The following is a 27,581-nucleotide window of genomic DNA, read 5'->3' as shown; positions in this document are numbered from 1 at the left end:
TTGGGTTTTTTAAAATGCAAAGAAGCTATACTCTCCTAGGTGCTTTGACAATACATTGATCGAAACAGAATGAAGAATTTGTAGCAAACATTTAAGTAGACTTGACTTATTTTGGAATAGATGCTTGTGTATCTTGATTTCCTCTGATTACTGTTCCAAAAGCACTGGATATTTCTCTTTGATATCACCCATTATGGTTTCAAAATCAATTTTCAGTATGTTCTGTACAAAAGAGACATTACTTTGCATTTGTTAGGGGACTTTGAATTGTTTCTGTTCCTGACAGAATGATGGTACAACTACTTCAATACAAGGTAACTGTCAAGTTTAAAATTCCACTAGATTAAAAAAACATTTGAAATTTACTTCCTACAGAATATTCATGGCAATAAAACTCAAATGCCGTGGACATTCAGAGGAAGCAATAAAAACTGATAAGCAGTCAGACTTGATGAAATTTATTCATGAGAAATTATTTGCAGTAACTCTTCTAGTTACTAATTTTAGAAAATTGAAATGGCATCAGGACTGGGCACATGAGAAAGAGAGGACAAGGTACAGCGTATCAGCTACCTCAGAGTGCAGGAGGAACATCAGAGACCACAGCAACAGACTTAACGGAGCGTGTGAAGTGACTGGCCACAAACTACTGCAGAAGAGAATTTGCAGTCTGCCAGAAGGACACACTATGGGATGTGTGTTTAAGTGAGAACATATCCTGTGGTACATGTGTAACTGTTTCTTGCAACATCACCTTCCTGAACTGACTGCAAACAAGGCTCATTTTGCCTTAGACTTCAGGCTCATTCTGGAAAATCTACTCTGTAAATCAATCAATTGCTATTACTCATGAAAGTTTGCCTCATGGTAATAAATCTGTAACTAGGACATTATAATTGACTAGGTAAACAAGGCAGAAAAAGGTTTCAAACTTCAAGGCCTTTTGTCTAATTAAATCCAGTAATTCTCAACTGCAAATAGCCATACCAAAATGAACAAACGCCACTCCAGCTCTCAGCACATTTAGAATGGACAATATCAACTTGTTCAGGTTCAAAATTTGACCTACCTTAAAAAAGTAAAAATCTGGTGGGGCATGTCCTCTAAATTCTAAATATCTAGTTAAAAAAACAAACAAATCCATTTCTCATTGCCAAGCAATAAAGAAATATAAGACTGATTTGTGATCTTCTGCAGGCAGGCCACCACTTTGCAATGTATGTATACATGATCATAAATAACTAAAGCACATTAACACCAAACCCTATGGCTTCGAAAAAGGATATGAAGTTTGTGTTCTGCAAATGTGAGATCACCACTAATTAGTGAAAAGTTCTCCTAAGCAATATTAAAATAAAGTTATTCAAAGGCATCTACAAAAGATTTGATCTAAGTTTGGTAAATTTAGATAACATTGATAATGATAACAATTCAGAAAGACCACAAACACACACCAGGAATTATACTAGCTGCCTGACTTCCCAGTCTGAGATAAGGAAGGCAAAATCAATGCAGCATATTCTACAGATGTGACAGTACATCTATATCCATTTAAGATTCAGAAAATGCAATCTCACAATTAGTAGCTCTCTTAAGATGTATGTTGCAGAGGGCATAAATAATTTATTATGACAAAGGTCCTAATATTGTACAGTATTTTCATCTAAAGCAAAATGTCATTTCAGGAGGTAAATATGTTCACTTGTGCTGTGCTTTCACACCCCCTCTCCATATAAACACAAAACAAGGACTACAATAGTTTCCTTACTAGAGTATAAACAATGAGTAATAGCAAATGTTACAGATTCTAACAAGAAATTGAAATAAACCTTTGCTGTGCAGAACACACTGTGCTTTTCAACACTTACAGATAAGAGCTGCTCACAATACTTCATATGACAAAGCAAACAGACATCAGAACTGAAGGAAAACATTTATCTTCCTAAAATTGTAGCCAACAAGGTACACAACTGGCTAACCAGTTGAAATATAAGCTATTATTGCACAAGGCAGTAATCTGAATTTCTACTCTTACAAGCAAATTGAACTAGGCTCTCATTTTATTACAGGAATATAAGGTTGGAAGCCAAGAAGTGTTTATAACACATCTCAACTCTTTCATTTTGGCAAATCACCTCCCTCCTTAATTTCTCAGGTTCAACTAAAATTCGTTGTAAAATACAATGTTATATGCTCATTCCTTCTGCTTACATGATTGCCAGTGATGGCATTAACCTCTTTAATGGCATCCCTCTGCACACCACACTTCTGAAGCTCTTTAAGTATACAGAGCAGAATAAATCAAATACTTCTGGTGATGAAGAGGACTAGATGTCGAAGGTTTATATTCAGAATAAACAAGCCATTAAAGTTCTAACAGAAAAAGCAGTTCAGCTTTTCATTAAGGTTGCCTTTACTCATAGCTGGCTAATGCTAGTCATCTGTTAAGAACCATATATGCTACCACTAACCTTTATAGCCCATATGGACTGCTCCAAAGGATGAAAAAGTTTGAAACAAAAGCCGTCTTTTTTAGAAGGCCTCTCAATGAGTTCACAAGCGTTGAGGAGCACTGTTCCTACCCACTGGCCATTTTTGGGGGTTTTGTAAACAAGCAACACTCCTGGTTTCAGTACACACCACAGTTTGGTCCAGCTTTTCAAGGTACCACGAATCTAGAAGATAAACAGTTACATCTCAGTGATGCCAATACCAAAACCATCCCCCTTCACAAAATGAAAATTAAAATTGAAATTATTTATTAGTTTTTATTTCAAACAAAGTTTCTGAGGTCTATCAAAAGTTTATCCAGGTTTATCAAAGACAATACAAAGGTACAATTTTCAGTGCTCACTCTTCTAATCTTTCTTGATGAATACTAATTCTTCAAATAGGTACACACATCCAGATATAGGAAGTATGACAATTCATCTGAAACCTTCACGAATTTTCCTATATGGAACATACTTTATCACTAGCATGAAAATAGGATAATCTGTGGAAAAAGAGTTCCTCTAAAAATAGGGGCAGATGTCTGATAAGAAAAACAGGATATTCACAAAATAATGCAGATATATTTGGATTTCTTAGATAAAACCTCTTATAATAGCTGTTAGCTTCAACCTGTATAGGAAATATAAGATCCTTTCAAGTCCCTGAATTTGCACATCTGATTAGACTGCTTGCATCAATTCTGTCAACTCTGGATTTTAATTACTTCTGTGACTGTAGGACTGAATGCCAACGACCTCAGAGCAATGTTTTAGCCTGTTTACATTGATTTTTGCAAAAATTTGAGAAACTTTTTCCAAACAAGCAATTGTTTGGCGCTAACTATAACAAAGGGTAACACATCTTTTTTTTTTTTTTTTGTACAATTTCCAATGAATATATTTACAAATTTAAAGAATTATATAAAAATATATTAACTGCACTATTGTTGATGACACTGACTGTTACCTTTGAAAAATTAATTCCCCACCTTTTGTATCAGTATTAGGGGACAGTTAGTTCTTAAGAGAGAAAAGGAAAATTACCAGAAATACACACAGAAATTTGTATTCAAATATCTTGTATGATTGAACCATTTTCACTATTGTTACGCACATAATAGAGCGTCAATTCAAAGTGTAAAATAAAAAAGACAAAAAAAGAACTATAAAGTCAACTAGTCTGAAGTTAATGGCTGTACACAGAAGATGCCTGTGACTATGGTGATTGCAGTAAATGGGAGCTAGGTTCCTCTTTAATTCCCCTAGGATTTGAGCACAGAGACCCTGGGATGCAATTAGTGGTTGCTATGCTTGTAGAAAAACATTAACAGCAAGTAAAAGATTGAGCCTTTTCTATTCTGGTCAGAAAGCAGCAAGCAGCTGCTACATCTTCAACTCAAGTTTCACACTTGAATTCTGACCTTCAACCAGTCAGCCATAACAATAACTGATGGGTCTGTGATAGTGCTGAGTAATTCTTTTGTAGCTCTCTTCTTTTCTTCTCTGTAATTTTTCTTCTGAACCTGTAAATAATAATAAAAATATGTACAATGCCACAGCCATAAGCCAGTAATCAGAGCACAAGACGACATCTATCAATACAAGTTGAGGAAAAATCTGCTAAATTCAATTGGCAGTACAGACATAGAAGTAGCTTTAGAACACAGTATTTGACTTCAACATGTGAAGAACTATTTCATACTGTGTTTTAAGAGCAGCTATGATATAATCAATTTCAGATTCTTCTGCAATTTGCTTTAGACTGAGGACTTTGAAATTCCTCTTAGAATCACAGGGGGAAAACCAACCAACCAAACCACCACCACCACCCCCCTTTCCTGGTGTAAAGTACAAAACCAAGTTTGGGCTTATCTGATCAGTAAGTAGTCTTTACCCACTAGTAGAAATTTGCAGCAGTGTATCTCCCTCTTTTAGAGGCAAATGATTTTATGATTCTCCTGTTGTGATACCTGCCAAACAGTAGAGTCTGGTCTTGTTACAACGCAGGGGGAAGAAGGCAGTAGAAAAACCACAGGTACTGCATGCAAATTTTAACTTTGATAATTCCATTCGTCATTTCATTGTCCTGAGGTCCCTGTCAGCCTGAATAATCCTACAGTTTTCTGAGTTATCCTATAACCTTGTGCCATCTTAAAGAGTGCATTATAGAAGCCCTTACTCAAGTAACAGTACAAGATCATCTGAAGAGAATCAACACCGCACTTCTCACCATACTTAATATTCCATAGGTCTCATCACTACTTGGCATTCTTGTCTTCTTGTTAGAGAACAGGGAAAAACTATGTGAACGCATTTATAGATCATGAGGAGTTACTTGGAAATAAATTCACCTTAAGAGATTCCTTTTTTGTAAGTTTGCTTGAAGATAAAGAGATGTCCTTCTCAGAGCCATTGAAAAGCTTGGATTCAGACTGAAATTCACAAAGCACACAGTAAATAAATGATAACGATAGATACAAGGATATATTACTGTTGAAGGCACCTTAGAAAGCCTTTGAAGTACACAGTTACGTTGGTAAGGTACCCATTCCCACCCGCTTCTCTACTGTTTCTCCCACTTAAAAAAACCCAAAAAGCCATCCAAACACAAAACCATCAAACCACAACTTGTAATATGAGCTGCTCACCACCTATTTGTGGAGTATTTTTTCATAAGGGTTTTATGGGAAAGAAGTCTGAAATTCCTCTAGAAGAAGCTGAACTATACACAGTAAATATTCAGCCAATGTAGCCTGTGATATGTGCAGTCTTGGCTAGTTAGGCATTATTTTAGCACAGAGGAAAGGTTTTAGGACAATCCTGGTGTTTAAACACAAGAGTCGTTCCCATGACATGAATCCCAACATCTTCGTTCATAACTTGACAGCTCCTCTGAATCCATTGCTATAGAGACACTTACCCCATGACCCATGAAGGAAAATATAGCCTCTTCAGTCTAGGATCCAGTGTTCTACAAATCATCAGAGTACAACGGACGACTAATGGCACTCGTTCTGCTCCTTCCTCCCTAATCCCATGCTCTTACTTTGCAAGTCATCTCTGAGAAACTCACAGTGGCAACAGACAGGGGAATAAGACTCAGGTTTGTTCATGAAACCCAAGTCATTGTTCATGGAAGGACAATATGCTGCCTCAGCACCACATGATTTCTCCCTCCCGCCTCTCCCCACATCTTGTAAAGTTCAAAGTTTATTCCTTGGCATCTGTTGCCTACTAGTTGAAAAGGAACTAGAGCCACCAAATATTCACCTTGGGATACAGAGCATTTAGAAAAAAAAAAAAAAGGGAAAAAAAAGTCAGAGAACACTGAATAGGTATCCACTATATATAAACTTCAAATAAATTACAAAGATTTTGAAATATAAGCTGGATGGACCCAAAGTTCCTGCCTAGTCCAAAAAAAAAAAAAAAAAAAAAAAAAAAAAATCAATGTAACCTTCTAAACTGTGTAAATTCAAGGACAGTTTATGAAAACTGCTTCTCAAGCTGCTCAACATTTCTGACCAGTCATTTCAAAGCTCAGACTACAATGCAAAGTCTATTCACCGAATTTCTATTTTGGAATACCATAAAATGACAGTCAAAAAACATTCAAGTTTTGAGAAAACTTACTCCAATAATAAAAACAGTGCACATGAACACTACTCTTCTTAACACACAAGTTGTTCAAGCCAAAGAAGTAAAAATTAAAGATTTACAAGTGGAACAAAGCAATCTAACTTTGATCCTATTTTGATGCCTTTAATTCAGAGCTAGGACTTTACAGGAGTCTAGTTAGATAGCTTGTGTCAAAAACATGTGCAGTAACTGGTAAAAAGGAATTTTATCTCAAAAATAATTTCATTAAGTAAATGTTCGCTAACTTCATATACATCTTGGAAAAATGAAGGAAACCTTTTCATTTTGTACTAAAGATATTTTCTTAACACTCAAAATTTAGCTTTAAGACAAGTATAGAACTTGAAATTTAATTCCTGTCTAGAAGTTAAAGGAAATACCTTACTTCAAATGTAATAACAGAAGAGGGAAAAACACTTATCACTGTCACATAAGAAGAGGTAATGAATTCGTTATGTAAACTATAATGGTGCAACTTAAGCAAAACATTCATAAATATTCTAGTTGCTCACTACAAAGCTAATGCAATCTAAAGGTCATGCATATGAATGTCTCGAATCAGCTAATGCAATCTAAAGGTCATGCCCCAAACCAGTAAGTATCACCGGTTACGAAACCTCATTTTCTCTCCATCTCAGTTTTAAAGCTCACTAATATGACACTGCATAAAGGTCTGTATTTACCTGTCCAACAGATTATGAGACTGATCAGCAATTCATATATTTTTAAGCTAGTAACCTTCTCGGTGTTACATCCACACAAAGTTGATGGGACCAAAATTTTAAAGAAGAAAACATTTTAAGAGAACCTACTGCAATTCCGTGTGAGGCACATTCAGTACCATATTCTGGGCAAGTGTCATCACTGCTTTTCCATCCTTACTTAGAAAAATGGGCTGCTACTTCACCTCCACAGCTGTGACAGACCATTACCATCTTCTGTTAGCCTGAAGTTTATTTGTGGGTTATAAAGGAACCACTAGTCTTATCAAGCCCCACATACAGCAATTGCAAAAATACGGATGAAGAAAAACATGTATTAGGAGAAATAGGAATATTGGTCTCATCTTTGATAACAGGAAGGCACAAACAAAAGCAATGGCACACAAAGACTTAAGATCCTGGAAAGACAAGAACCAAAAAGAAAAAAAAAAAAAAAAAGGAAGAGAAAAAACAAATTGGATAGTCAAAGATAAATGATTAATAGAGTCTGAAATAAATCCAAGTTAAAAGAGACAGTATTAACTTGATTTCCAAGTCAAAAATGAGTTAGAGGTTTCTGGACCAACATAAATATTTTGATCAGAAGCAAGCTGGATGGTAAGGTATGCTTCCTTGATCTCCCTGACAAGTGAAGCTCTAGGATGCAGTAAAAGGCTTAAAGTTTTGTGATTCCAAGTCAGATATAAGACACCAAGCTTGAAATGATTACCTACACATCACAAAACTGCAGCATCAGCTGCAGAAACTAACCTGCTCACCTCTGCAATTCTGATGACACCATTTAGGCAGGGAAGTGCTACTACAGTCTTTAAGTTACTTTGAGATCACTTTAATGTTTCTCTTTAAGGCTCTGATATGTGAAACATCACAGAAAAATTTCCATCAAGACCTCGAGCACAATCCCTCTCTCTCCTAGGGGTTCTGCTGGCTGTGCTCAGGGCCAGCACTGACAGACTGTAGGGCTAACCTTGCAGCAGAGCACTATGGAAAGAGCTATGTGTGAAAGTGGGGAGAAGCATCCCCCCCATTTCCCTCAGGTCATCACCTTCTCCTACAGAGGAGCCCATGCCTGCTGTGCCCTGACAATCCGTTTAAGTGTCTGTTACCACATTTGCCTCTGTAAAAATCAGTGGACATCCTAGCTGAAAATACAAACCCACACAGCTGGGTAATTTAACCTCTATCCTGTAGTGATGCTTAAGTAAGAAAAACAAGTGAACTTGGCTACTTTATTCAGTGATCAAACCATACATAACCTCCCACTCTGCAAAATGCAGTCTTTCCCTCTTTAATGTTTAATGTCTTGAAGAGATGCCTGTTTTATGAGACACCCAACTGAAAATATTTTTTTCTCGAATTCCACGTTCTAAATACATACAAATCGCTAGATAAAAATTCAGTGCATTGACATGCCAGGCGCTTTTGCTGACCAAAATGTTCACGTGCCTTAAGAGTTACAACAGGACAACAAATAAAGGAGTTGTATCAGAGAGGCCTATATGATGTCCTAAAACTGACAGCTTCTATAACTGTAACCTACAAATTTAAACGAATTTGGGAAAGGAAAATATAGCTATGGTAGATTTTTCTCTATGCTATTACAATGACTTCTTACACAAATCTCTCATCATGTACCTACTATTTCACTGCCATCAGAAAAGAACATTTTATTCTCAATAAGAATGCTACTGCAAACTATACATGCAAATAAGAAAAAATTTTTGTGACCAGAACAAAACACAGCTCTGGAGAGAAAAGACCTGGTATCGCAACATAAAAAGTGTCTTATTGGTTGATCAGGTAGTTCATGTTTCCTTCCTTTTTAAAGTTTACCCACCCCAAGATGCTATGGTTTTAGTGACTGCAGTATCCATCTCCCAACATCAGCCATTCTCAGTTTTCACTGCATCTCAGGGATCCTCTTTCATCTTGGGACTACACAATGATGATTATGAATTTGCCTGGGTCATGCCCTTTCCATTTCCATTTTCAAGACGACCAGAAAGCAAAAACATGCATAGCAATTATATCTAGTTTAAAATTCTACTGAGTATGCTTTCCCTTGCCCTCTCATTGCCTCAATGAAATGGGCCTTTATACTTAAATTCTGAGGCACAGAAGCCCTTGCAACTGACTACAACAGATTACACTTAACTATGTTTTATTCTGGCAATTTAAGACCTTAAACTAAAACTTTTCCCACTATAGCTTCCTTAACATTCTTGTAAAAAGATTTGCTACAGCTCAGTGAACAGCACCTTCACCTACAGCTTAAAAGGATTTTAAATTCTGTTCTATAGCAAGAGTCAGCCCACATCCATCCTTACATTTGGCGAGGCAATATCCCACCCCAAGACGACAGTGAGAAGACACCATGTTTCATTTTCATTAATTTGAACTGTAGATTTTCATGTGATGTCAATACTGAGACTATATTAAGAAATCCCCTTTAATCTTTATCTTTTGCTGAATCTGAAGAGTAATCTTCAAGATTATCTACAACGAAAATTAAATATATTTGCATTTAATTAAAAATGCAGAACTCCTCTGCATGCTGACATTTTTAAACCAGATTAGGAGTCTGCTTTCCTTACCTTGCTTTTTGACATAGAATGTGCTGCATCTTCCTTGTTTTGTGACACATCGTCCTTCCCTTTGTCAAAACCTTAAAGAAAAGACAGCATTGTTGTAAATTATTTGAAGACATTAACAATGAGCTAGCCTTTAAAATAAATTTGCAAATTATGCTTCACATTAAAAAGTACAAATTGGATTTTCAAACAACATATATATACACCAGTTCATCACATCAGTTCAAAACATACCAGCTACTACAATATAAACTAAGTTAATACCCACTAAGAGGCAAGAACAGTCCACTGTATTTGGATGGTGCTGCACCTGATCCAATAATGTGACAAACTGTAAATACCATGCGCAAACTTTTGTGCTTTTATCTTCTCATTCTCTCCTATCTGGATACATGCATGCACATAGCAGAATATTAAATAAAGCCTTTTTTGTTTGCTCATTTCTGTAGCTAGAAATAATTGTAAATACCACCGTCAGGAAAGCAAATCTAAAACACTGATTAAGATTGGAAGTAGATTTTTTACAAGAAAATGGAAAAGGTCGCTTTAGTTAGCTGTGAATTTAAACTTTCAACTTGACACTGCATAACTACAAGGTTTTATATTAAAACAGTCATCAAAACCCCACATTTATCTTCTGGGAGTGACTCGCAGTACAAACCCCACACTTTCCCATTATCCAAAAAGCAAAGTGAGACAATGGCTGCAGCCAGTACACATGTGACAAAGGAAAGGGGAGGTGGACTGGCGTTAGTGCTGCTGCACAGCTGCTATGTGCCACAGAACATATACTGAGAACCTAGCATCCTCTTAAGAAAAAATAATCTACTCTGGTTATGAGACAGAATATCTCAGTGATCCATTCTCTTTAAAGAGGTTAATGGTAGCACAGAGCTTCTATAAACCGGAATAAAACAAACTGTGCAACGCATTTATCTGAGTAAGTAAGAATGCCATCATGTGCATGCCCTCCAAAGAGAAGCCAGAGAATTATGAAGTCATACATGAATTTCAGAAATCATCCACGCAGCTGAAAAGCCTTGCATGGCTCCCACAGTGGTAGCTTAGAGCTGTACCCCACCAGAGGGCACTACATCAGCAGATAAATTGCATAAACAGACACTAAAAGCTCTTCTGAGCTTCCCTTTGAATGTGTTTGGAGCTTTGAAATAGAAATCAGTACTCAGATCTCTAAAATGAGAAGATTTATCGGAGAAACAGTTTGATTTCACATTCTTCAGGGGCACGTCTGTATGTGTGGGCAAACTATGAGCTTTAAAGTAATTATTAACTCTCTGCAGCAGTGTTGAGTATTTTGTTCAGGGTAGGAATTTTTGGTTTTTTTTTTTTTTTTTTGTAAATTAGTATTTCTCGCCTTCCACAGTTTACAATACCCAGAAACTCTAAGACAGAACCGATTCATCTATGACAAATATACATCTTGGGAGGTTTCACTGAGTTATAGAGGCATGAGGTTGGCTTCAGGTTACATGAGAAATGAAAGATTCCTCTTAGTTTTCGTCTGGTCATCAGTCTTTTGGGGGCTTTTGTTTGTATTTATTACCTTTTGCAGAGATTCTTTTTAAGACCAGGTTTTACAAAATTATATACTGCAGAACCATGATATTTCATTTTATGTTTACACGAAGTAAACCTTACATGCCTTTAAAGAAACCTTTATATGTCCTTATAGAAGCCCCTCTGTGCACAGTTCATTAAACCCTTTCTTTTGAAACGCCTCCAACACATCCATGATAGGTTTGTTCAGGTAAGGAAAACCTACAATGCAGAAGACTATTTGAATGCAGAAGAGTTTGAGTACTAGAGAATCAGGGGGAAAAAAAAAAAAAAAGGCACGTGACCATCCAGAGGCCAGAAGCTGTATTTCCTATATAACACAAAATACAAAAGCACATTTTCTACAGCATCAGTCACCACATGCTGAAATGACAAAGGTTGCTTCGAGCCTTAGAGGACAGACCTGCCTTAGCTCGAAGAGAAATTAGTAGATTTGATGTCAGTCTTAGGCAGTCAAACACACACCAGAACCACCCCATACCCAAAAGAAATTCCTCATTAGGAAAGAAGTTCCACTGAAAATGTAACACAGGCATTTTCTAATGTCTTTGCCATTTTTACTTGCTTATTTATAGACACATATAGAAGACAGTGATGGGAATCAACAAGGAAGTGCTAAATCAGGATTTTTCTTAAAGAAGAGAAGCTATAATTCACAGCTTGCTTTCTAAAGGACAACAGTTTTAAGAGCTTTACACATCCTTATCTAACAAACATATGTCTCTATTTTTGTAAACAAGCTTTTCATTGGTATCAACAAGCAGAAATGAAAACAGGAAGAACTACTTTGTCCCAGAGAATCAGACACCAAAACCAAGTTCAGTCATGTTTCAAAGAATTTCACCTCTTTGCTTCCAGCGTCTCAAGACCAAGAGGCATGCCTGTTTGCCAATTTAGAAATATGCTGCCACACTCATGTGGAATGTTCCCTTCCTTACAGGCACAGCAGAGGGTTTGCCTGAGGGGTTTGCGAGTAAACCCTAATCAGGGAGATGCAGAGTAACACCTTGCACTGCTCCATCTTGGTCTGTGAGGAAACCCAACCAGTCAGCTTCACATCCCACATCATTCTACTTTTAATGTCCATCTCTGTAGAAGGGATAAACTCACTCAGAACACAGACAAATAAATCATAGATCAGGTGCTGATCCAGACACGGACTCACCCAGTGTAAGGATGCGTTTTCCAGGAAGCCTCTAATTAAGATGGTGAGACCTCAATACCATAAGCAGTCTTACTTCTTCTAACAAGAACAGTTTGATACTAATACCTGCAGGGCAATTTGTAGTGAAGCATCATAAGAAGCTATATATGTGCCCAAGCTGAGAACAATATACACTTTGTAATGGAAATATTTGGTCAAGGAAACAACAACAGAACAATTACATTCACAGAATCAACCACAAGAAATACTGTTTCCTCCCTTCCTTCTACCACTCACAAAGAACCAATTTTTCTTATGAATTTCTGACAAAGACAACAGCAAAGCCAAGAAAGCTGCGCATCTAAGTGATGCTTTGTGTTATTGCTCTTTTTGTAGTTTAGTTCACCCCAGAGGTACTGAAAATTGCATGACAAAAAGTCATTGAATCAGTGTCTGAAGCAAAGTCTGCCAGGGTATGAGAGACCAAAGACAGGGTCTAATAAAAAGAACACATTCAATGTTTATCAGCAGTGGTTTGGAGTTTAATATTTTAGCTTACTTGCTGTTTCCTATTCTGTAATTCAATCAGGAACTCTTTAGTAAAACAATCTGAGCACATATTTTACTATGTAGAAATTCAGGTGTTGAAGATGCAGTCCCTTTCTGTAGCCTCCTCTCAATCAAATCTCTTGAATTTGTGTATCATTTTCTATACTTAAAATCCTGAAAGCAATCTTCAGAGTTAGATGAGAATGACCAAGTGCCATATGACTCAGTCTTCAGAGCTGCAGACTAGACTCCCAGTATTATTTAAGACACTTGCAGATTTAAAAGAAAAATATTTTAAACACAAGCTCCACTACTGTTGCCTCTAAAGAATTCTGGACATCAGGCACTGTGTTCAGAGCAACACTAGGTCTTAACAGACTTTCTCCCAGCTTGTCTTAAAATATCATGGGCCCATGGGCTCTGAAAACTGATCCCAACCCCAGTGCAGTCACAATTCAAGATGTGACCTTAGAAGCCAAGGGGGAAACTGTTCACTAGTACCTACTGTGAGCATTCAACAAGTCCTTCCAAAACTCTCAGGCAGAAATCTATGTGAAAACCCATGATGAGCTTTCAAACAGATGCAAGAACCTGACAACTTGAAGCAACTGAAACAGCCAGAACTCTATACATGCAAGATGTCAATGAAACAAAATCACAGTCATGTGAGAAAATAAATAATAAAAATTGAAGATTGCCCTCACTGTAATTATACATGAGTATCTTTCAGACAGGTAATAAATACTCCTTGCTTAAACCAAACTGAGAGAGTATACCTTCCACCATATTGTTTAAATTCTTCAGATATATAGAAGATTCAAAAGATAAAACATCCTTTAGTTGTATGTTCACACTTGATTTTTTTAATTCAAAAACTGTTCTCCATTTGTTCTGTGTTTTAAGAAGTCACTCATTGTCCACTTAGGGACAGTGACCAGCTTTAATGTAGAATCCTATACAGGAAGAAAGCAAATAGGAAACAAATCCCTTTTTGTTTCAGTAATTACCAAACTACACGCATTTATTTTAAAGGTAGGGATGATGTCTAGTTGTCAACTCCACTCTTTCAAATCTTTATTTCCTGAGGAGCTTGAATAAAACTCAGCATTAGATTCTCAGTAGAAGGCTAATAATTTCCTGAAGCAGAGTGAAAAGAAACATTATAGGGTAAAACATGAAATTTAATAGAACGTGGTGTCCCAAGCAACTGCCCCCACCTGCCTGAGGCTGAACATGCTGCTCCAGCGATTCTGCAAGCCAGCACTAGCCAGTGATGCAGAGAGCTCCCTAATCACCAGCCTGAAACCCCTATGCTCTGTACCCCAACTCTTTTCCATGGCTTCAGAGCCAGGGCTGACAAATTCAGTAAGCCTTTCTGCAGTAGGCATATAATAAAAAGTGAAGACGCTTATATTTTCTTGCTCCCACACAGCATTCCACAGGACTACGTAACTAAGTGTGTATGTGTGCATGCACAAGACAAATCACACATATAGAGTAATTCCAGTAAGAATGTGCAACTTCTGCTACGTCCCTTACAGGCAGATGTGACCTTGTAACACGTTTTCAAGCATCAAAGTTTCCTAAAGTAAACAGCTTAAGTTCAGGTATCTATATGAGAAGTGCACATTATGAACAATGAAACCCTAGAAAATCACCTCAGTACTCCAGTACTGATTTTCAGAAGACAACAAATCTGAGCAAAACAAGATTTAAGCCCTTTCTGTGGTTGAATGTCTTAAAAATCTTGCACTACAGAGTTTAGCAAGGCTATGCTTTTAGCCTTAACTCATTCTATCTTGTCATTTTTTGACAAACCACTGATGACAAACACATATTCTTTAGTAGTTATAGCTAAATTTAAACTTTCTGCTGTACCTTACTATTTTAAAGAAAGTCGGGGGGGGGGGGGGGGGGGGGGGAGTGGAAAGTACAAAGGAGGAAGGTATTTATAAACCACATCACAGAATTTCAGTCATAAAAGCCCAAACAACCAATATAAATATTCCAGTCAGTACCAAATACACAAATGCCTTTTAAGTGAGATTTGCTGCTGTATAAGCTTACTCACTTGCCTATCTGCAAATCTTGCCACTACAAAGAACTGTTATCTAAATGCATACAAGCAATATTCTTTCTGATTTCTACCAACATCTCAGTACATTACTTTCATTCAAGCTGAAAAATTTGAAGTCAAAATTATTCTCTTCTGTACGTTAAGAAATGCAAGACCAAAACAAACCTGGTAAAGCAGGAGAGAGTTCGTTATATCCTCCAAATGAAGCATTCCGGACAAGCTTTCGGCCATCAGCTCTTGGAGAAAACACAGATGAAATCCCAGCACATGAAGAAAACCTACGTCGCACTGGACCCTCTTCCTTCATGAGTTAAGGTGTTTGTGTAAGGATTATGTTCTCTGTAAAAGCTGGTTAGCATTAGCTGGTTGGAACAAGAGTGTTGCAGTAACAGCCTTTTACCTCACATTCTGATGAGTAAGATACAAAAGGAAAAAAAAGAAACAAACGAAGGGCACACATGAAAAATGCAGTGAAAAGACAGAAGCTGCCAAATCAGCAGCAAGCCAAGCAACACTATATCCCTCTCGCCAAACCCATTAGGATGCTTAAAGCAGAATGACTTTGCTTCATCTCCTCTTCTGCATCTTTTTTTTTACATCTGTTTTAGTCCTACTCATCTCTACCTTCTAAGCAAACAAAACCTGTGATTATTTAGGTTTTAAAGATCTATTAAATCAATTCTTTTTCCTGTTAGTCTTCCATGTCCCAAATTTATACTGCACGAAGCACAACTTGTGAGCTACGTGGCTTCACTATTTGATACTGTGGTACGTATGGGAATCTGAAAAGAGAGCCCATGTTTTGTGTTACATAGCTATGTTGAACTTTCCTGTTTAGGCACTTACCTAGCTAGTTTTCATCCACAGATTACCGTGGCTTCTACATCTTCACTTCTTATTTCTATTTAAAAGGTGAGGTGATAGCTTTTTCTTCTCTAAAATTCTTCCATATTTATATATACAAACCAGCCTGACTCCTGGAAGAGTTACACCAAATAAGCTCCACAAAAAGAGGTTTTTATCATTAATGGCCCAAATATTTTATGCAGTGAATAAAACACTTACATGAACCAACTTAGATTTTACATACAAAAAATCCCAGCAAATTGTGCTTCAAGACTAGAAATTAGCTGATCCAAACTGTTCTTGCTGATAGCTACCATAATAAAGTCAAATAAGCTCTCTCTAACCTACTTCATCCACTGCACATCTGACATTTTCCCGCACGACATCTTTGTTTCTAAACTGGAGACACATGGATTTGACAAGGGATAAGGAACTGGCTGGATGGTTGCACTCAAAGAGTTGCAATCAATGTCTCAATGTCCAAGTGGAGAGCAGTGACAAGTGGTGTTCCTCAGGGGTCGGTACTGGGACTGGTGCTGTTTAACATCTTTTTTGGAGTCATGGGCAGTGGGATTGAGTGTACCCTCAGCAAGTTTGCTGATGACACCAAGCTGTGTGGTGTGGTCAACACATTGGAGGGCAGGGATGTGCCATCCAGAGGGACCTGGACAGGCTTGAGAGATGGGCCTGTGCAAACCTCATGAAGTTCCACAAGGCCAAGTGCAAGGTCCTGCCCATGGGTCACGGCAATCCCCAGCACAAATGCAGGCTGGGCGATGAGTGGATTGAGAGCAGCCCTGCAGAGAAGGACTTGCGGGTATCAGTGGATGGAAAACTGACTATGAGCCAGCTATGTGCACTCGCAGCCCAGAAAGCCAACTGTATCCTGGGCTGCATCAAGAGAAGTGGGGCCAAAAAGTTGAGGGAGGGGATGCTTCACTCTCATGAGACCCCACCTGGGGTACTGTGTCAAGCTCTGGGGCCTCCAACATAAGAAGGACATGGCCCTGCTCAAGCAGGTCAAGAGGAGGCAATGAAGATCATCAGGGGCTGGAGCACTTCCCTTATGAGGACAGAGTGAGAGAGTTGGGGTGGTTCAGCCTAGAGAAGACAAGGTTCTGGGGAGACCTTAATGCAGCCTTCCAGTACTTAAAGGGGGCCTACAGGAAAGATGGGGAGGGTCTCTGTATCACGAAGCGTAGCGATAGGATGAGGGATAATGGTTTTCAAATGAAAGAATGTAGAGTTAGGTTAGAGCTAAGGAAGAAATTATTTGCTGTGAGGGTGGTGAGACACTGAAACAGGTTGCCTGGAGAAGTTGTGGCTGCCCCCTCCCTGGCAGTATTCAAGGCCAGGCTGGACAGGGCTTTGAGCAACTTGATCTAGCAGAAGGTCTCCCTGCCCATGGCAGGGGGGTTGGAACTAGATGGTCTTTAAGGTCCCTTCCAACCCAAACCATTCTGTGATTCACTAGATCAGCTGCTTCTTTGCCCTGACTACTAACATGCATGGCCACCCTCTTCCATCTGTGAAATTTCCTTCCCAGCTGGTGCTTCTCTGCTGATCTCATTTTCCCCCACCACACTTAATTTCTGACAAAATGTTTTGAAACCTATTCTGTTTGCTGGAAAGTAGAAAAATAAGACACTAACAACTGGCTTGAAAATCAGAACTTGCATTCTCCCTTACTCTGTACTACAGGTCTCCTCTTCTTACAAAGTGAAACACATCCCAAAAACGAAATTAATGGTAGTGTGAATTTGATTAATCCTCAATAATACTGTTTACACCAGCTCTTATGCAAAGAAGTTTACTTACTATTTGCAGCTCATTAATTTCAGTTCACATTGACTCAAGGATAATACAGTAGACTGAAGCATTTCATCAACCCTGTGAAAAGTTTAACTGTGCAGAGTGTATGAGCTTTAGTACCTACAGATACATACACTAAGACACATACAGAAAACACTGAAAATAATTTTTCTGATTATGAAACACAGTAGCTTCCAGCATCCTATGAATCACTAGAATTTCTTCATGTCTCTTAACAGACTAATATCCCAATACGTGCCAAGGAAAAATGATGTAACTGAAAAAACCCAAATATGAGCCATCAATAGAAATCATTATATGCAGTATGGAACTCACTTCTTTTGTACAAGAAGTGAAACACTATTCACTTGAGCACGGGGGGGAGAAACTGGATGAGCATGTCCTGTATTCAGGCCTAACTCCATTTATCCACTACTGTGTCTCATACTTCCCTCAGCTGAAGCAATTCTTGTCCAGATGTCCCAGAAAGAACAGAAAGGGCAGCTGAAAAACATAAGGAGTGGAATGGTGGGGTGATGAGGAGGAAATGCAAGGAGGGAGAACACCACTTGTTTTTTTGTTTTCTTGGTGGGTTTTTTTTGTTTTGTTTTAAATAAACACAGCTCCACATCACTTCTCCAAATCTATCTTCTTAAATAAAAAAGAGAGCAACTATCTTGGTCTGAATCTCTTCAGAAAACGTATCTTCTTTTTTCTAATTAAAATCAAGAGAGAGCTGCAGTAGAAAAACTCCCCTTACACACAGGAGGAACTGTATCCTCTCATTACAGACCTATCTTGCCCAGTTAATAGGCCTGTTATCTCAGCTTTCAGAGTCAGGGCTATGACCCTGCTCGTGAACACTCTGCTGACACTGGTATCAGGACATTTCCATGTCTTGTACCGTAACGGCAGGGTCGCACAGACTGGCGGGAGGGTCTAACCACCGGCCACCCACACCGCTTTGCCTGCATCTGCTTCCAGCTGCTGTGCCAGCCACTTCTGGGGCCACTACTGAGCATGACTCTGGTAGCCTACCAGGTTCTTCCACAACACAGACTTCTCCACCACATTACATTCATGTTACTAAGAGGTGGCTAGACATCCAGGGGTTTGAGGAAACAAAGTAATACTGAAGGCTTTCCCCTTATTTCTCTCTATACCCTCTCAGGTTCCTTGACACTGCTCATGTAGCTAAACTGTAAATGAGAACAGATTAAAAATCTCTTTCTTCTTCTTATGACCTTTTCACCGTTTAGAAGTGAAATTGAAATCTTTGGGTAGATAAAATTAAGAATGTCAATAAGGATAATGTTATGTTTCCCCTCTCTGAAGCTATCTCCCAACCAAGGAAGCCATCATTCTGCCTAAGTACCTTCTGCTTTAACTCGACAGCAATACAGGAGTGCCAAAAAGACATGACACTGTCTCACCACTGCAAAGGAAGGGGAAGGGAAAAGAAAAAACCCCAGCTAAATTTAAGCTTTCTCCTTCATTTCCACCCCCCCACCAGTCATCTTCATATTTAACTTAAATCTGCAATGGTAAAACAGTTAATTACATGATTTGGCTGTAAAAATTCACTAGTTGTCCACTTTTTCAACAGCTTGTGATTTATTATGCCTGCTAATACTTGTATACACATGCACTTCGCTTCAACTACTTCAGAGAAGTATATGTTACTGGAGAGATAGCTACAACTGAAAGCCTGTTAGATCAAAAGGAATCTGTAACATTCTTCCCCATGGTGTGATTCTAAGATAAAGTTCATTGTAACTCTTGAGCATCAGCCTGCGATATTAAAGGTGTTTCTGCTCTCTACACACTCAGCACCCAAAGCTCTTAGAAACCCTTTTAATTTAAAATTTGATTCCTGAAAGGACACAGAGGTACTTTTAAATAGTTGGAAGTGCTTTTACTTGGATATTCTGAACCTGACAATAGAAAGGTGCACTTCATTAACTAACACATATTAGACACACTCACACACACACAAATAGTCATTTTTCCTCTCCTCCCCTCCCCAAAATAAATTCAGACAGAATAGGCCAACCTACTGATAAAACCAGAATTAGTATGATTAATTAGGTGACTTTAGAGTAATGTCCCAGGAAGCCTTCTATCCTTCTGATATGGGTTCTCAGTGCCATAATAATTGATACACTTCGAAAATGCACTAACATACACAGCTTGGAAGTTTACATGGTTTCATAATAATCACAAATAGGACTACAGCCAAGTCCAAGTGTAGAAGTCAAGACACAGTGGAAAAGCCTGCATAAACAAGAATATCTGCACTCTAGCCTAAATGCATCAGGTGTGTGCCACAGTGTATCTGTACATGAAAAAATAAGATTCTTCGTAACAAAAGTTAAATACTTCATGAAAGCAGGCACTAGACTAAATATGTCACTGAAAGGAAGAAAAAGTCTCCTGGTTTCTGTTTTATATACTACCTGAATCAGTAGGAAGAAGAAAAAAGCATGACTGAAATGTTTAATTCATTTGTCTCAAGGAAGGGGAAGGTGGGATAAGAATCCATTGTCAGACAATCTGATGAATATTTCCTCCTCTAAAGAGATGTTATCTATTGTATTCCTTTTCTAAAGAATAGAATGCATTTCTCATATCAGCTACTCAATCAGGGCTTCTTCAACAGTAAATGCTAACTGAAAAACAAGTCATAATCCCGTGCTTAAGACATTCTTCCAGGATAATGCCTTGGACAAAACTTAAATCTCAGTATACAAAACAAAGACAAATAGAAGACACGTGCAATTCCAACAGTGCATGAACACTTTTGACAAAGCCTCATTTTAGTTTTAAAACATTTTTCCAAATGAAAAAATATTTACAGCTGAAAAAAACCATAGGCTTATCAAAAAAGACCTCCCTCAACTCTATGGGTATGAAATCCAAGCATGGAAACTGAACTCAAGTATATTCTGAACTACCCAACTGAGAAATTGAAAATGTAATAAACCGTTTTATACAGCTTTTAGAGATTTAAAATAATGAACACATTATACAAACTGATACTAATGCAATAATATAACTAAGTGTATAGCTAGTGACGCAGAATAAACAAAATATTTCTTTTCCCCTTAGAGGTATACAAGGAAAATACAAAACCTTCTTAAAATCAAACTCTGTGAAAGCTAAAGGGTGAAGAATTAGGAAGGAAAACTGATGGTGTAGCAGAGAAGACAGAGGCTTTTTGGACTTGCCTTTCAAGTCTGACAATAATTTGCCCTGACATCTTGACAACACTACATTTTCCAGTAGAATTCTTCCCCCAGTCCAATAAAAGAAAAGGTTATAAATAATTCTCTACATGGAGTATACACGCACTCTTTGTGGCATGCAAAAAATAGAAAAAGGAAACTGCTAGACTATCATACCTATAAATGAGTTTTATCCAACATCTGATTTTTGCACATGGACTTCAAGTGAAAGTGGTTTTCTCCTATTTAACAAAAAGGGTATTAAAGATATACTTGCCTTCAGGCAGCAATATTTGATTCAGAAAGAACACATTTGAACCATGAGGCTAGATGTTCTGTCAGTACTTTACAGTGGCAAACTTCTTTCACCAAATATTCTTCTGTTCTCTGGTATTTCCAAGTCAAGTGCAGTATAGCTGAGGAGTAATTCCAGAGGCACGTCTGAGAGTGGTTATGAATGAACACCAAAGGCTCGCAGTGCCTTGCTGGCAACTGTACTTAGCTGTACCTCCTCGCTTGCTAACATTCCTGCTCAGCTCCTCCCACCCAAAGTGAATAGGCTTGCTCACTGCTCAGGTTTCAAGTTTTCATTTCAGCCCCTATGAAATTCTCAAGGTCACAGTTCAGGTTCAAATAGGCCAGCTCTGCAGAAACTGTCATGGAGAACAAGAACTTGCTCCAGAAGTTGCATAGTAATCAGCCCTGCTGTGCCTTTTAAACCTAGTACCGTGCTTTCATAAAGCTGTAACCCACACAGAAAGGAGCACATGCAATTTACTCAAGCCACAAATACTGGGTGGAGTAGCATTTCAGAAATGACAAGTTTTAATAAACACACCATGACTCGCAGAAAGGAATGTGCCAGAGTATGCATTACAGTAAGAAAGCAGGAGGTCAAGATAATAGATTCAGGAGACGAACCACACAGAGCAGAACTCAAAACATTTCACAAGAAATTCAGTCTGGTAACACAAGCTAAAATCAGATTATTTAGGGGTCAAACGCCTTCCTTGATTACCGTGACTAGAACCTCACTCACATCCTATTTGAGGCAAACATCACTAAAAATACTCCAAATAAGTCGCAGAATTTTGCAGAACTGGGGCTTCACCTCCATAAGGTACACTCCACCGTAAAACTGAAAAGTGACCCCCTATGTCACTGGGATCAGGTCCCTGCAAAAGTACAATAGATAACATTCCAGAACTACCTAAAGAACAACCAGTCCACATGGCTCCTATACACTGCTGATTACAAAATACTTCCTCATCATCAAAAGACAAGATAAGACAAATTAAAACACCTCCCAAAAATAAGCGAGAGCAACCAACACTCTTCAAGTGCAGAATTTCCATGCAGCAGGAGAAAGTAACAGCATTAATGATTTTCTAAGACATTAGACACACTCTGCAGAGAAGGTGAGTACAGACTCTCACTTGCAGATTGACTCAAGAAGTAATATTTAATGTTAATATGGAAGTGTTGAAAAATAAGCTTGTCAGAGAGGCTCAACAAGCCCTCTAGCAGCTTCTTCTCTAGCGCTGAGAGAGTGAGACAGTCTTACAAAAAGATGAAGTGAGGTAAAAATGCATGACATGTTGAGTAGTAAGTTGCTCTGGATCAAGATAATTATTTAACCATTCTCCAGCTTCTCTATTCAAAGGACAGATACAGCAGAAGGAAGCAGACTGCATGAAGTTATTTCCATGACTGTCTGTCTAGATGTAGAGAGTAAAGTCAAAGGAAACATGAGACAAAAATCAGAAATCATTATCAAAAATTAGATATAATCCAACTATCCAGGAAATAGCTTGATTTGGAACCAGATAGATTGACAAGATTCTACCATCTGCAAGCCAAATACCATTATCAAAAAGAAGTATTAACACTCTGAAAGTGCTAGGTGAAAGAAAAGCAGGAGCTGGTATTTTACCAGTGGAGTTACAGCCTCTCCCATGCTCAGTGCATGCATCTGCTATAACCCCAGGCATGCAGGATTTCTCTCTCCAGCTCCAACGCAGTGCTCCTCCACTATGGCTTTAGTCTTGTGCACCCACATGAACCAACAGGTTCTTGTGACCTCCTGTCAGAAACATGGCCAAAGGACCGAAGCCAAGTACCCATCTCAGGAAGATTGCCAATACTTTGAGAGAGTTTTGAGTTCACTGACACCGGGCTGTATCTTTCTTTCCACTGGACCACAGTCATCTGTCCTCCCCACAGCTGGTAAGAGGAGATGCATGCCATGCCTCCATTGCTTCTTGCACACCAACCACCAGCAAGCCAGATGAGTCAGAAGCTCCAGACATTTCTTAATGCCTTGTCAAACAAAGCATGCTACTGCTGCTGCTGTCAACTGCGCCAAAGACCTGAAACAAATGTTTTTTAAAGGCTGCAAGTTGTACAGGTCTACAACAAACCACCTTTGACTTGTTACCTGCTCTGGGTAGAAAGTAATATCCAAATCTTGTATTTTCTTGGTCATTATGGCTCCAAAGTCATCTCACCCCTTCAGCAGGTAATAAGTGTTCTTTAGAACCTACTGATGGAAAACATCTATTTTTCACTCCCCACCTTCTCACACATGCAAAAATAATTACATCTATTTTCTCCCCAAATGCAGTGTCTTATTGATTAAAATCCTAGCATGTCCTTTAGAGGTTTACTATGGAGCAAATAGCCTTTCGTACAGTCTCTGTCAAAAATGCCCTTACTCACTGCCCAAATCAGTTTCATCTTCTTTCTGCTCATTGTGATCATCATCGTTACTGGCAGACATATAATACTGCTTCCACTGTCAATCCACTTCCCTGAATCTGAGCCACTTCGGTTTCTTAGTTAAGTAACACCATACATTTTCATCATGTTGCAAACTAAATTAAAAACTACTACTACTCTAGTGGAAAGGAGGGGACAGATCCTGTTTCTTAGCTCAGCTCAAGCTCCTTCTGGGCACATGCTTCCACTGTTTACCCTTGTCTAACAAGCTGACTTTACAAAGAAAAAAAAGACAGCAAGAAACTGTTAATTTAGCTTAAAGATATACATTATTGTAAAATACCTCCTCAATCTTCCTCATCCTAACATGCTTTTCCCAGATACTACCCACATTTTCACTCTATCTGCATCTCATCAATGCTTTGCTAGGAGAAATTGTGAGGGCTGATGCAGCTGAGTTCATGAGCCAGAAAATCTGCCTGCACAGGTCACTGTTACCCACATGAAATAAAATAACTAGAGCTCAAAAATCTTAATGAATCATCTGCTGAGTTGCCATCCTTAAAGTATCAAATATAGTATTGTCAACACAAGCACCACCGCTATTTGTTCCTCCAAATTTGGATGATGCTGTTAGTACCTGCAAATTAAGAGCCCTCATTCAAACCCACAAAACCCCTCAAAATAGCAAAATCCTTCTATAATGAATGTTGTGAATTTTATGATGTTCATGTGGATTTTCACCTACTCACACGTTTAAAAGTAAGACCAGAGATTATCTCCCAAGCAAATAAACACATATGTAAATTACTAACAAGTTAAAAAACTAGAAAAATGTATCATATATATTATACTTCGTGACATACACTCAAAGGCACACAAAGAACAACAGCATAAACTCTCATCAAACAAAGCTATAAACAGACAATATGAATACTGGTAAAAAAGAAAATGGTCAGACATTTTCGAACATCCTATTACAGAATTTCTAATGTTACTATCTTAACCAGATTTGTCTCTATCACAAGTACAGCTTATTATTTAAGCATTTATGCTGTTTTCATAAAAAATTTGAAATATGTTTAAACAGCATATTTATAAGTTAGAAAATACTGAAAACCCTTTCTGAGGAGACTTCTGATTTTTTTTTGCAAATGTTAAGCAATTGCTCTTTCTATATTAATCCATTTTATCAAATAAATAAAGCAGTATCCCAATGTAAGTCTGAATTGACAAGATTTACAAGAATCCAATTTACCAGGGATAATTTGTATAATGACATAAACAGCTTACATCAGCAAGCAGAGATCTGCTATACAGCTTTTGAAAATGCAGTCCTGGCCTCTATATTTTCCATGTCTATTTTTTAACTGTAATAAAATAGTTTTGTCAATGATTCCTTTTTGTCACACATAGGTAGGTTAAAAAAAGGAAAACCCCAAAAATAAGCTTGGTAAAAGTGCAGTAGTTTGCCCATTAATGGTTAATAACATTTTCAGCTACAGAATGCAAACACAGAAAATTAGCTAGATTAAGGCTGTTCAATCTATGTGTCAACTGCTAGAACTGAAAGATGTTTTAGCAGTCCTAACATCTATATGCGCTACACTTAGAAAAAACACAGGTCTTGATGATTGTCAAGGCCACACCACAGAGCCTAAAAACACACTTAACTCAATGTGGAGCTGCTCAAGGCCTCTTTCACATGGAGTTCTGTATTACGATCCCGAGAAGCTCCATAATCGGGAAGTTTTCCTTTGTGTAAGTGAGTTCAGGGCTTCCATGAAAAATTCTAGTGCTGGCTTACTAGAAATGGTGGTACCACGAAGAGCGTGAAAGGTTGTCAAATCAACTTTGTACCTTTATTAAATCCTTTTTTGGATGCAAAAAACCTAGTTTTTAGGTTTGTTTTGATGTCTCTTGAACCCCAACACATCCAAGTGTTACCAGCTTTTGCAGTGGATGGCACTTAGGTTTTGGTATTCTCCAACTTAAAGCTACTGATGTCTGGAGGATCAATAAGTATATTTTATATAACAAATTGTAATTGCAGCATTGTGATCTGGACTAGCTTATTCTGACCTAGTCAACTAATGATGGGCAAGGCAGAAATAAATTAAATCCACAACAATTAAAATCACAAGTTCATCTCAGGACCAGTGCTACATATGGCTGAGTTACCCTTTCAACACTAAAATTCTGAATTGGTTACTGGGGAGCATAATAAGCATAATCCCCAGCATCAGTTTTTTCTGTCAAACAACCTTGCTGAAGCTTTCTATGGAAGCAAGTCTGACCTCCACACCTTTAAAGACCAGTCTGTAACCAAAATGATAAGCTAGTCTTCAGCCTTGGAATAAAGGACAGCATATCTTCAAGAATCTTAAAAACATGATGTAAAATAAGAAGGTGTAACTTCTTCCTGCAAACATTATGCAGAACAATTACAGTGTAAACAGACTTTTGTTGAACAATCACTAGACAATCTGCCAGATCAAGCTGTACTCTACATTTGTAAAACAGATCTGTACTGGACTCCAAAAAGACCACCCCCCATCTCTGGCTCAGACACACTAAGTTCCATCTCACCAGAGTGAAAGGAGCAAGGAAGGAAGTAGTCGTGTTTTAAACTAAGAAACCAAATACAGGAAAACAAAAGCTTTCTGAAATTCAGAGCTATGGTCACATATTATTAAAACCCAGTATTTATACGTAGAAGCACTTAAAATAATGAAATACATACCACTTACAACTTCACAATGACATGTTACATGGTTCACCCTTGGTTCCAAATAGGAAGCCAATGGCCCAAACAGATGTTAAATGTTTACCTTCACTCCCTTGTATTAAGACTCAAGTTCTCACCTACTTTTATCATATTCATAATATTATAATTAGGAACTTACTTAAAACACAAGCAGAAGACACAATTAACCTTTCCCAGTAGATCTTCCAAGTGACGGGCACATGCTGCTCCCTGGACTGCTGCCGGCCAACCAAAGAATCCAGCACACATGGTAGTGTTTCCCCACTAACACCAAAGTGCTGGTTGCACCAAAGACTGCCTCGTCATTGGTTTCATTTCATTGAAACGCATTTAATTTTAACCACAGGCTCTCTACAAAACTGACTTTGCCAGACAGGCTCTTTTATTCAGACAGCTGGAAACATAACTTAGGTAATGGTGACCAAATAGCATCTACCAACATCCAACTGTTCAGCAGCAAAAGATAAGCACCCATTATCACAGCTCCCCTTTATATACAAGTAATCAGTTATTTGTAGACTGCATCATACATTTTTGTGTTTCAATTCTTTTATTCTGTGTCTAGCATGCTTTTGAGTTGTTTGCTCATGTTACTCATCTCCTAAGGATGCATTCATATGCCAGTGACTAAAAGTATCTTCATTTAGTTCATAGTAAAATGCCTTTAAATACTGCATCTAAATATTTCCTATATTTCTGCATATTCTCATCATAGAACAGGTATACTGTAAAGACCTTTGATAACTGGATTTCAGTTACAACAGTTATCCTCAAATACTCCATTGCCTTAAAGTCTGTTCTATTTCATATTTTTTAGGCTTGCACACGATCTCTTTTCCCCTATGTAATAAGCTCACATTTTCACCAGCACTGTAATTTTCCCATAGGAATAACTACCACAGAAGTTGGGTGGTTGTTATAAATGTGGGTCAACCCTCTCCATAAAAATCAAACCCGCATCTCCCGAGTGTACAGATAGGGTAGAAGTAGTAATTAAAGGTTGCTGAAGCCTAGCCTACATCATACCTTTTCACTACTGAAATTGACTGCAAGGCAAATTCCTTGTGTCATGAAACTACAGCCTCATTCCCTGTAGCACTCCTGGAAGAGTGAGTCAGTGATGACTGATTCTAAAAAAGGCACAGATACATATAACCAGCTTAAAATCCCTTACATAAGCCCTGAAATAATCAGAAGGAAAAAAAAAATCAGGAGAGAAGACTTAATGTCTGCAAGGAGTTTGATGTAGCCTTATCAACTCTTAGAGTTTAAGACCATTTTAATGATTTTCCTATGAGTGAAAGCCCTTAAATAGCACAACAGTTTGACTTTATGAACTAGTGGAAAGACCAACATTAAAAGAAAGAATTTACTAGAATATTCAAATACACTTATATAATTACAACATTTGTCTAGTAGAGG

The 27,581-nt window shown here is 38.0% G+C and overlaps 1 protein-coding gene across 7 annotated transcripts in view; it reads right to left on the bottom strand.

Moving 5' to 3' along the window:
* The window catches only part of OSBPL8 (oxysterol binding protein like 8), a 95,044-nt gene that overhangs the window by 22,817 nt on the left and 44,646 nt on the right, over window positions 1-27,581 (bottom strand). For 4 of the 7 annotated variants that reach the window (XM_074902830.1, XM_074902837.1, XM_074902832.1 and 1 more), the window contains 4 exons: window positions 9,448-9,518; window positions 4,844-4,924; window positions 3,914-4,015; window positions 2,472-2,675 (listed from right to left, as the gene is read on the bottom strand). In XM_074902830.1, coding sequence (XP_074758931.1) covers window positions 2,472-2,675; window positions 3,914-4,015; window positions 4,844-4,924; window positions 9,448-9,518 — 458 coding nt within the window. Of the gene's footprint in view, window positions 1-2,471; window positions 2,676-3,913; window positions 4,016-4,843; window positions 4,925-9,447; window positions 9,519-14,957; window positions 15,201-20,951; window positions 21,158-27,581 lie in introns of those variants that run through there. The other 3 variants (XM_074902833.1, XM_074902834.1, XM_074902835.1) reach the window with 3 other exon arrangements.

The sequence above is a fragment of the Athene noctua genome, chromosome 3 (genome assembly GCF_965140245.1).
Source record: "Athene noctua chromosome 3, bAthNoc1.hap1.1, whole genome shotgun sequence".
NCBI lineage: Eukaryota > Metazoa > Chordata > Aves > Strigiformes > Strigidae > Athene > Athene noctua.
This window is presented reverse-complemented; position numbering and strand designations above follow the sequence as displayed.